Below are 11,469 nucleotides of genomic sequence, written 5' to 3'. Positions count from 1 at the left end.
AAGCCCTACAGTGGGGAATCATATCACAGACTTACAAAGGAATGGCCAAATATTTTGTTTCTAAAGAGTTTTTTGGAGTGTTTATTTCCCCCCCCAAAAAACAATTATACTTAAAGGTATTATCTCAAAGATTTTCGTATAAATAAATGTCTGTCAAGTCACAAATCTGATTGGCCACCCCAAAATCCTGAACTATGATTGGCTATTTGCCTTGTAATCCACTATTTAGGCTGTGTTGCAACAGTCTGCGAGTAGCTTTCAATGTGGCACATTTCCTTTGGTAAATTGTTACTCTGGTCATACATAGTATTAATCCTTAAAGGTAGAATCTCAAAGCTTTTCATGTAACTAAATGTCTGTTAAGTCACTATCTATCACCCAGATTCTATATTTCTATGTAGAATTTGTATGCTATGTAGAGTCATTCATTATTTGTTTCCAGTTTTATTTTGACATGTTCACCTCTTCTCTCTTTTCAGTAACTTCACTTCCTGCCCTTGTGGTTTCCCATGTGCGGTAGCTTGCCACACCCCGATCCCTTTAGCTTTAGTGCACTTCCCTATCCTGGTGTTAGTGATTTTTCTCTGTCAGTGCCAGTTTGTGTGAACTGATGCAGCCCTCTCCTTGAGTTCAATCCTCACATTTTGGATCTTTGCTTTGTTTTCCTCGTCCTTGCCTTTTTTTTGGACTTGTGTTATTCCTGCTTCCTGTTGTTTGACTGTTTGGACGGCCTTCCCTGGTTTGGAGACTCAGCTGCTTCACCGTACCAGTAAGCCTTTTATTCACTGCCTCTCTGCAGTAAAATCATTGAATTGCATCATCTCTGCCTCCGTTGTCTGCATTTGGATTAGTAAAATAATACTGATTGTTTATTTCATATATTGATTTATAAAACAATGATAAAGATATTTTTAACTTGTATATATGATAGCTTATAATATTTAATGATTTCTCTTTTTTGCATTATTTTATTTAAAAGATTATGTGCTTATTGTGATGTCATGCACTTGGCCTAAAGTGATCTTTTCTAAACATATAATCATTGATGACTCAGCCGTCAGTAATCACTCCAGCTTCAGTTTGAACACACATCAATACACGACTCACAACACAGGAAATTAACTGCAGGTAGAATAACGTATAATTCCTTACTTATGGGACTTGTGGGTGCAAACTTTTGCCTGGAATGCCTGAGCAGAGTACGTGCGACGCAGAGCCTCTTGCTTTTCAGATTCAACAGGTGAGAGCAGCCACACAGCCCGCACCAGCAGCTCAGAGTATCTGGTGAAAATCCTTTTAGGACAGTCATATTAACATGATACAAGCAATGTTACACCTTTCACTGTTTCAATGCCTTTATCTGTAGAATGTGTCACAAAACCCCCTCAAAATATTTCTTAAATCTCAGAACAGTGTCAAATATAAATTACATTTTTAACTAAATTAAATGAAGCATTCTATTAATAATGGCCGTTATAACAGGCAAACTTAATGTAGAAAGATGGGGCTGACTATAGCAGCCCTGCAGCAGACAAACTCTGTGTGAACCACAGACTGTCTAACAAGACTAGGTCAAAACCTAGTCTGTGGTTGAGCGCATCAGGTCAATGTGCGCTTTTGTGGGCAACACTGGAAGCATGGCGTGTGTGTGATGGCTGCGGGACGTGTTCATTTTCATTTGAAATGCATGAAAACAGATGAGCGTCTTCACACTGCTGAAGAAGGCTCGCCTATTTTTACCGCGTGCGGTTCTCGGCCAAAATACACGGTGAAAATGAATTGTGATGAGTCTCTGACAGCAATATCAACCTCTCTTCCTGAAGTAAAAGTCACAGGCATGGAGAGCAAAGTAGGTCAACACTTGTCCGATCTGGAATTCTGACTCCTGTTGTTTGTACACAATGCTTTTATTTTGAAGTGTTTCCCGGGCTGTTGTTGTTGTTTTTTTACTTTATTTGTAACTTTTCCAGGAAGTTATTTGTTCGATAGAGTCACTCACAGGCTCCTTATTGCGGTTCATGCTGAATTTCCTTTGAAATAAAAACATAGTCATAAGTCTCCCGCAGGCCATGAGTATATATGTTAGTAAAAATAAATAAATAACATCATGTTACAGACGGCACTTGGGTGTGATCTGTCCCTCTGTCTCTGTCTGGGCTCACAAGGTTGTTTTCGCTGTGTGTTAATTAAGGTCCCGTTTCTAAATAAGATCGTTTTCTGTTAAGACCAACCCATGGAAAACCTTTAAAACAAAGACCCGAAACTACCCCTGGATATGCGCGCTGTGGACATGGTGAGGATAGCGTACAAGCAGCGGAGGAGCAGCCCGCCTACTCCCCAAACAAAGTATCCCGAGCCATGTAGACAGAGTGTCGCGTCAGTGGAGGTCCAATATGCTCCATGATCCGCCATTGCGATGTTGCAACTATGGCTCTAAAAGGACCGTCAATCAGTCAGTCAGTCAGTTACTCAGTCAGTCAGTCAGTCACATACAGACCCATATGTAGGGCTGACCCCAGCGGTCAGCCAAAAAGATGGCCGACATGACAGCTCCCCAAAACTGGAACCAAAACCCCTCTATCACCCCCTGCTGACTGGCTGCAGTATAGGTCATAAAGCCCGCCTCCTCCATGTTAACAGATGGGACATGAGTCAAACTATGAAATCAAAATCATGTCAAATACATTTTTCTCAAACATGGTTTCTGTCATTATAGTTAGTTCTTATCATGCTGATTTATGTCCAAGTGTTCATTTTTCTGACAAGTTTACTTTTAATTAGTTATTTGATAACTAACACTAACACTACTGTCATTGATCTTTCCATAACTGTGAATATCTGCTTCAGACCAACACAAGACGCTGTTCTGTTGCAGACTGAGCCCACCTGAGGGCTCCAACACGTCAAGGCCACAAGGTAGAGGTTGACACTGCGTCCCAGATGTTAAATCTGTTGTTTGATCAAGTGTTGAAGGCTTTGTGGTTTTGACTTGCCATGTTATGTTTTTATAACCAGACTGGAGAAATCTCTTCAGACGTGATGGAGTCGGCCCTCGGTCGACCGTTCACCTTAGGGATGCTTTATGATGCCTATCATCATAAACTGATACCAGGTAAATTTCAATTTTCAATTCAAATGCATAATGCTGAATAAAAATCAGAGATTAAGGGAGGTCAAAAGTTACATCTGAATTTATTTTTCATTTACCTATCAGCTTAAAGGGATTTTAAATGTATGTGTACTGTTATATATGTATTCACATGGTATTGGGTGTTCATTTTTTAAGTTTTACAACATATTTTATCTGAACTATCGTTTGACAAAATTAACACTAATATACCAGACAATCATGTTTTGGCCTTTTTTATGCCTTTATTCAGAGAGAGAGGACAATGGATCGTTTCGGAAACAGGGGAAGAGAGAGAGGGGGGATGACACTCGGCAAAGGGCAGAGGGTGGGAGCCAAGCCCTGGGCTGCCGCATCGAGGGCCTCTTTATAAAGGGATGTGCTATTTAACCGCTGAGCTAAACCGGCGCCCCCCAGACAATAATATTTGAACAAAGACAATAACAAAACTTTTGAAATAGTCACCCCAATTATGCTCGCAACTTTTGGTTATTGTAGAGTGTTTAAGAAATAAATTATGTGGGTCCACAGCTTGTCACATTAGCCCTTTTCGCACTGGTCAAAAACCCACGAACACCTGCTAACACTCAGCTTTTTTGCTTAGTGGGAAAGGTTACAATCGGCATTCAGACCCGGGTCAAATGACTCAGCAGTAGACCCGGGTAATTATCGCCTCGGCTCCGATCAGCATTGATGGGAACACAAAACCAGGGTCGACACGCTAATCTCTGCCCCCTTGGCCGATGGCATGCGCCACTGTGTGTACCGGTAGTTCAGGGGCATGTCCGTTGCCAATGCCATGCCACTAGGGGACCGCTCTTCTCGATCCCCTCAGTGATATGCCACTCGTCTTCCAAAGGCAGGTTGCACTCGAACGTGGAGGTGCACGTATGCATATGTGGCATATCACTGAGGGGATCGGCATGCCAGTCTAACAATCACTGGCCCCCTAGTGGCATGCCATCATCAACGGCACATGCTGCTGATCTACCGGAACACAATGGCATTGGCCACTTTTTCTTGGCGTTGCGGAATAAAAGACCTAAATGAGAATATTTTATTTGGAAGTAGGAGAAATGTTATTGACAATGAAATGGAAGTTCATTTTACGCAAACCTATAAAGAGTAGAACCAGAGAAAAAAAGATTTTTTGCAATGGGCTCTTCTGTTTATCCGGAGCTGTAGCTAGATAATTGCTTGTGCTTTGTGAAGTTGCCTTGTCCGCTGTATTTTTCAGCCTTTTGCCTTTAATCGAAAGGACAGTAGATAGAGTCAGAAATGTGGGAAGAGAGAGTAGGGATGACATGCAGCAAAGGGCCAAGGGTCAGACTCGAGCCCGGGGAAGCTACATGGACTACTGAGCCTGAGTACATGGGGAACACTCCTTAACCACTGAGCTAAACAGGCACCTCACTTTTTTTGACTTAATATTAAAAAAATATGTTCTTTATTCTGATATTTTCCATAGGTGTGACGCTGTGCAATGAAACAACTCTAGAAGAGCACACAGTTGAGAGCTCTCAGATCAGCAGTGCGTTTAAAATCATTGCGTCAGATTCCATAGAGGACAAGTCTCTCCTGCTGGATGTTGATTCTTCCCTGAAGGCCAGTGTCCTGAGTGGACTGGTGGAAGTGGGAGGATCTGCCAAGTATCTGAACGACAGGAAAAAATTCCACCACCAGAGCAGGGTGACGCTTCAGTACAAAGCTACCACTAGTTTCAAGCAGTTGTCAGTGACTCCTCTTGGAAACATGGATAAAAAACAAAGAGATGTTGTCGCGAAGGTCTTGGCAACACATGTAGTCACAGGCATCCTTTATGGGGCAAATGCTTTCTTTGTATTTGACACTAAAAAGTTAGAGGCGAGCAGAATACAGGACATCCAGGGAAGCATAGAGGCTTTGATAAAAAAGACTCTTAAGTTTGATATTGATGGTGAAGTTGATATCAAGCTTACTGACAAAGAAAAGGCCCTGATGGACGAATTATCCTGCAAATTCTACGGAGACTTCCTTCTTGACATCAACCCCGTCTCTTTTGAAATGGCAGTTAAGACTTGCTTTAATCTTCCCAAGCTACTAGGAGAGAAGGGAGAGAATGCGGTTCCCCTGAAGGTCTGGCTGATGCCATTGACGTCTTTGGATCTCAAACCGTCTCTGAGGATATTTGAGATCAGTGTTGGATTTGTAAGAAAGCTTCAGAATGCTCTGGAAGACTTGCATCAACTGGAAAAACGATGCAATGACTTTCTGGAACACAAAGTTGTGAAGCATTTTCCAAAGATTCATGACAAGTTGAGCAGTTTCCTCAAACTCTGCATCCATTACAAATCCACTCTGCAACAGAAGATTGCAAAGAAACTCCCCTTCATCAGAACCGGTAAAGAAGGTGGGAGAAAGTTGAACGAAATCTTGGAAGGCCGAGACAAGTCACCATTCAGTCATGACAAACTAACCAAGTGGATGTATGACAAAGAGAGAGAGATAAATGTTGTAAGTTCCTGCGTGGATATGATGGAGGGAATAGAGATCGCTCGAGATCAGTCAGAGCTGGAGAGGGCGGCTCTTTCTCCGGGTGTAGAGCACACTCTTTGCTTTGTTTTCACCTCACTGGAAACTACTGAACCCTACCTAGAGGAATTGGCCGACTACACTGAATCTGAACAACTGAATATTTCTGGTGAACCTCCAACGACACAAGATCACTGGTACTTCTCAGATGAAGTGGTAACCAACATGAGAGAGAAAGCCAAATCTTTCCATGACCTTGCCAAAGCCCTGAAGAACAGCAGATTCAAGTTCTTTGTTGCAGGTATAGCAAATGGGAAGTACAATGGAGCAAACATCTACCATTACAAGCAGGGCACTCTGATCACTGAGGATTTTTCAAAGCCCGACCTTCCAGCAGTGGAGAAGATTAAAGACAAAAGTGCTTTAATTTGGTGTAAGTATTTTCGTGCATTTTCCCCTCTTTTAGTCAATAAGAAAATGTATAATTTTCAGAAACCCAACAGGCCTTTAATCAGGTTACATTTCAAATATTTCAGAATGAAATTCAGGCCTGCGTAAGAAAGCACCAGAGAATGGTGTCACCTACATAAACTAGGACACAGATTAATGCCCTAATGATTAACCTCATAAAACATGAATAGTGGGCTTCCATCCAAATGCTCGTCTACAGTAACTCTTGGTACATTTTACTGTGTATTGATAACAAAGTAATTGTTCAGACTACAGGCAAATCACTTGTGTCTCCAATCAGATCTTTAAGACGGAGCATCTGCACTTTTTTTTTTTTTTTTTTTTTTTTTTTTTTTTTACATGTGATTAGATTGGATGTCCAGACATCACCAACCTATCTGCATGGGTAAAGACTTTGCCGTCAGTAACTGCGGACGACTTTCAAATGCGGAACCATGTGAAATGCAGATAAATGTCGCCTTTCAAACAATCACACTGTTGAGTTTTGCTGCTGGTCTCCTCCGTCACACAAGCTCAGAGACAGAATCCCCCCGTCTCACATGCACTACTGACAATTTCCAGAAAATTTCAAGACACTCTGCCCCTGAATTTTTCCAGAGCTGCCCATTCACACGTCCCTAATTTTCCCTGTCGGATAGAGGAGGGGAGTGGGGGTCTCATGAGGCAGGACATGACGCAAAAAGTATGCTGCGGTCCCCAAAACTTGTGAACAATTTCAGCCTCTGCCCTCACAACGAGATGCTCCCGAATCTCTTCATCTCTCCAATTTGCAGACATCTTTGCTGTTGTCGTCTTATAAATTATATTTCTTCAACCTTGGATGTTTTCAATCATCGTGTTATGAAGTGTTTGAAAAAATGCCACGTAAGTGCCCTCATGGGCTCATGTAAGACAATGTGCCCTCATGGGATGCCTATAGTTGAAAGTGCCCCTGTTGTTGTTTCACATCACAACTTTCTGCGCACTAGTGCACCATGGCATACAACTGGTGCCCTTTTTTTCTTTTTTTGCCCCTGCCCCTCAAACAGCCTGAGTATGCCACGGCTGTTATGTGTCGCTTTTCTGGTTTCGCAACGTTCACAAACTAAACATCATCACCCCGCCCACACGCGTTCACACACTGGCTTAACCTGACTTCATGCAGAAATTTTACCAGGAGCCTGGCAGGAAAGTCTACATTAAGTCAGGGCGAAAAATTTGGCCGTTTGCAGTAGCCCACCCAGACAATATCGAGAAATTTCAGGAGTGCAGTACATGTGTGAAAGGGGCTGGGGGAAGACAGATGGATGGATAAGGAAAAAGGATGTCCTTCTGCAGGGACTCAGACGTATTCTAGTAATGTCATCATTGTGTTCCATGCAGGGGTGGACAGTAACAAAGTAAAGTACTGTACTTGAGTACATTTTTTGAGTATCTGTACTTTACTTGAGTATTATTGTTTGGGGAAACATATGACTGTTACTCCACAACATTTGAAAGACAAATATCGTACTTTTGTTCAGGAGTGCAGTGCATTCGTGGAAGGGGCCTATGAATATTCTCGTTACTTGCATCTTTTTCTCTGAAGTCAGCTGATGAATTCTCTTTTCTATTCTAAAATCTGAAAAACAGTAAACTGTGTTTGTGTAGTTCTGCATGTGGTTTGTCTAAGTGGTGTTGCCGTAACTGTACCTCGCGCGTCTCCATGGTTTAATGCGGAGCAGACGTCACTCAGATCAGGCAGTTCATTTAGTGGTGGTAACGAAGGCTACGGCAGAGAAGGATAACGATTCTCCACCTGAGCACACATGGCCATATCTTAAGCCCATGTTTGAGGTTTTTGAAATGAAGAATGATTCATATCGTTTTAAATGTTCGCTCTGTTTACCGCGCAACTTCAAAATGGCCTTTTGGAGCTGAAAATCTGGAAATCTGTAGCATGTGGGTTTAAAAATGTAAATGATGATTTATAATGGTGTGAAATTAGCGGAAAAAATCACAAGCAGCGCCCAGTTAGTGACGCGTTTTCCATCAGCCAGCAGTGGTTGGTCTGCCAGAGAGGGTAGGCGGAGCTAAGCGGCTGCTTTTCCGCTCTCTGCAAGTGTTGCGAGTAAACAGAAATCTACTATGGCTGAACAAACAAAGAAAAGATCGATGACAACAGTAGCGCTGGGTATTGATAAGGATTTCTTAATTTGATTTAATTGCGATTCACAAGGTCCCGATTCGATTTGATTCGGGGTATTTCAGTTACAATATCAATGCACCTCTAAACTGGTGCATTATTACGGTGCAACATTTTTAATGTTTACAATAAGAATTGACCCCAAAGAAGTAACATGTACTTTTTATTCAACATGACAAACACTCAGCAGTCAACACAATATTAACAATTTTATGAATTAGAGGGCCTCTGAACTTTTGGGAGTGTGCTGCGTTCAGGGGCGCTCAGAAACGTTTCTACACATTTTTAAAGATCGATCACAGGATTTATTAATCGATACTGGGTCATTCAAATGGGAATCAATTCGAATCATAAAAATCTATTTTTTTAAACCCATGCCTAGACTACAGATACAACTTCAAAAATTAGTACAAATCCAAAGAAAAAGAAACAAATCAGATGAAGGCAAACAGTCTAAAAAGGAAAGCGACCGTTTCTGTGGAAAATCAAGAGTTACAACCATAACAAAGGGAGCCAAACGTGGACATCTGGTTATCTGGGACGTATGCGCCCACAATTGCTTTTTATCGCCTCAAGGTGCTGCCAAATAGAACAAATCTGAGAACTTAAACGTGAATTGAACATTGGTCTTGTGAAAGGACATATGTTCATCAGGGACTAGTTCTGTTAGTACTTTGTATTTATTAATTATGTTTAGGGACGTTGACAAAGCATTAGTGTATTTTAGGTCCCCCCTAAATGCAATTTTTTTTACCTGTATGTCTCAATTGCGCCTACAATGACCAAACAAGTTATTTCTTTGTTCCCATCAGGTAAAAATGCTGTAACCTGTGGACTGTAATCTGAAGTGTTACCATAAATTGTTTATTATTATTATTTTCTTATTTGTAAACCAATCTAAATTATTTATATTACATATTGAAAATTATTTTGATGAGAGTTGACTTGTCTTGTGTTCTCCTTCAGATGCCCGCGCTCTCACCCTGGACCAAAACACAGCACACATCTCTCTCACTGTTTCTGAGGGAAACAAGAAGGCGACAGATGGGGCATCATCCAAACCGTACGAGCCTCTCCCACAGAGATTTGATGGTTTTCCTCAGGTTCTGTGCAGGGAAGGGCTGACTACGCGGTGTTACTGGGAGCTGGATTGGAGTTCTGACCGAGGTGACGATGTTGCTGTGGGTGTTTGCTACGAAGGAATGTCTAGGAGAGGAAAAGGGGACTGGTGCCGGCTTGGAGGGAATGATGTGTCTTGGTGTTTAGGCCACAGTTGGTTCTTGCCATCAGAAGAGAAACTCTATGCAGAGCACAATAAAAAGTCTTGCACTATTCCCTCGCCGAGCTGCGGCCGACTTGGAGTGTATCTGGACTGGCCTGGTGGCACATTGTCTTTCTATAAAGTCTCATCCAACACACTGAGTCACCTCCACACCTTCCATGCCACGTTCACGGAGCCCGTTTACCCAGCCTTTTCAATTTGTGGCAAAGTCAACTACGTGTTCCTGCGTATGTAAACTGTGACTGTGAACTGTTTGGTGTTTAATTTGTCCAGGTATCTATTACGGTTGCGGACAAGTGCATTCGCGCTGCAATGGCCAAACGATTTCCATGACAAGAAACAGGCTGCAAATTCAGAAACGTTGCATCTTCATTAAGTCCCTGTGCTTGTTAGTGAACAGCAACACTTGACTGCGCTCAGAGCCTGACAAAAGACAGTCGTCTATAAGAGCTGCTAGCTGCACGGCTAACTGAGATCTGTAGCTAACAGAACTCACACTTAGCTTTCGCACTACACAACGGCACTGGAGCACTTCTGTTGTGAGGACTGGATTTGCAGCGTTTTTCTTTTGCATGTTCTGGGTTTGTGACTTTGCATCGTTTGTGTATTTGCAGCACTTTTGATATTAATGCATTTGTTTCGGCCGTTCGCGGCATGTTTTTTTTTTTCATTTCTGACGTTGAATGTGTTTTGGACTTTTGCACGTGTTTTTGAATTTGTATCATTTCTGATTTTGCAGCCTGTTGCCGTTGCAGCGTGATTACTCTTGTCGGCCGCCGTAATCTATCGATATCACATGATTCAGGTTCAAATTCAGTTAAACAGATCAAAAACAAAATAATATATCTTGACATTCCGGTCTCAGGCTCTGATATTTTTTGATTTCCACACTTTTTCTTGTAGTGTCAGTGTTTGATAAGAGTGCACCATGTGAAAATCTAGTCTAAGATCTGCTTTAGCGCTGATTGTGATAATGACTGTATCATTAAGAGTGGGAGAGAGGATGCATCGAACAGCTGAGACATTGTGGTCGCCAAAGGCTGCTGACGGTGCAGAAAGTCCAGAAAGGTTCCACTCTGAGAAATCTAATCCATTATAGAGTAAAAAATCCAGCACAATAACAGCAGGTTGGCGACGTGTCGGGTCCTCTATATAAAGATTTCTCCTTATACTTCCACATAAAACTGAACAAAGGTAGCACTATTCTACCACCACCTTCTTCTGTTCTATTATAATTTACATTTTGATAATGAATGATGAAAGCTCATGTTTACTTGTCACTGAATTGTGTCTGAATTTCATTAAAAACATCTGCAATCAAAGTCCACTTCCGTTGTTGTTCACTGACCTCGAACTAATGGTGAGTTTTCTGGAGCGCACCAGCTGCTTACAAAGCCTTTTACGACTCCACGCGTGAAATTGATCAGAACTTGAACGGCACGGATATTTTGTTTTTGTGCGCCGAGCGCTCACAAGCACTCACCCTGCAGAAAAAATAAGAAAAAAAAACATTAACAAAAAACAGCAACAAAAAAAATGTTGCTGCGTTGCACGATTGCATCTCATTTCCACATCAGCTGTAACTTTTTTGTATGATGAGCATTATTTTCGTGCAAGCAGGAAAAGGTTGTAGGCTAACCTTGGCTGCATCATTTTTGTTTTATCAACAAACAAAAACAAGATAACTGCAGATTTAAAATGATGACTTAATCTGTAGACAATCAAATGCACAGAATAGTCCTCATCCTTAACTATCTGGTTCATATCAAATATCGTATTTATTGATATCTCAGTTCTGATCATACATCCGGCTGCACAATTAATCGCAATTTCATCGTTTTGCAGTATGAGCATTCACAAAAAAAACCACATTGTAGAAGTCTGAATTTATTGCTATGAGTGATAAAAAATATT

At 41.6% G+C, this 11,469-nt stretch overlaps 1 protein-coding gene across 1 annotated transcript; it reads left to right on the top strand.

The window, feature by feature from the left end:
* Window positions 1-594: 594 nt before the first annotated feature.
* LOC138607197 (stonustoxin subunit alpha-like) lies at window positions 595-10,835 on the top strand. Its single transcript, XM_069679764.1, has 5 exons — window positions 595-769; window positions 2,848-2,916; window positions 3,016-3,112; window positions 4,596-6,071; window positions 9,240-10,835. The coding sequence occupies exons 3-5, from the start codon at window positions 3,040-3,042 to the stop codon at window positions 9,788-9,790; spliced, it is 2,100 nt and encodes a 699-aa protein (XP_069535865.1). The 5' UTR covers window positions 595-769; window positions 2,848-2,916; window positions 3,016-3,039; the 3' UTR covers window positions 9,791-10,835.
* Window positions 10,836-11,469: the final 634 nt, after the last annotated feature.

This window comes from Semicossyphus pulcher, unplaced genomic scaffold (assembly GCF_022749685.1).
Source record: "Semicossyphus pulcher isolate SPU_LCO1_2020_fin unplaced genomic scaffold, fSemPul1.0.p SCAF_4, whole genome shotgun sequence".
Lineage (NCBI taxonomy): Eukaryota > Metazoa > Chordata > Actinopteri > Labriformes > Labridae > Semicossyphus > Semicossyphus pulcher.
This window is presented reverse-complemented; position numbering and strand designations above follow the sequence as displayed.

What these genes read in the sequence shown, in the direction of transcription:
- LOC138607197 (XM_069679764.1), top strand. Translation starts at nt 3,040, where the DNA reads ATGGAGTCGGCCCTCGGTCGACCGTTCACCTTAGGGATGCTTTATGAT. An exon ending in TCATCATAAACTGATACCAG is followed by an intron (nt 3,113 to 4,595) that starts GTAAATTTCAAT and finishes TATTTTCCATAG; the next exon opens with GTGTGACGCTGTGCAATGAA. An exon ending in CAAAAGTGCTTTAATTTGGT is followed by an intron (nt 6,072 to 9,239) that starts GTAAGTATTTTC and finishes GTTCTCCTTCAG; the next exon opens with ATGCCCGCGCTCTCACCCTG.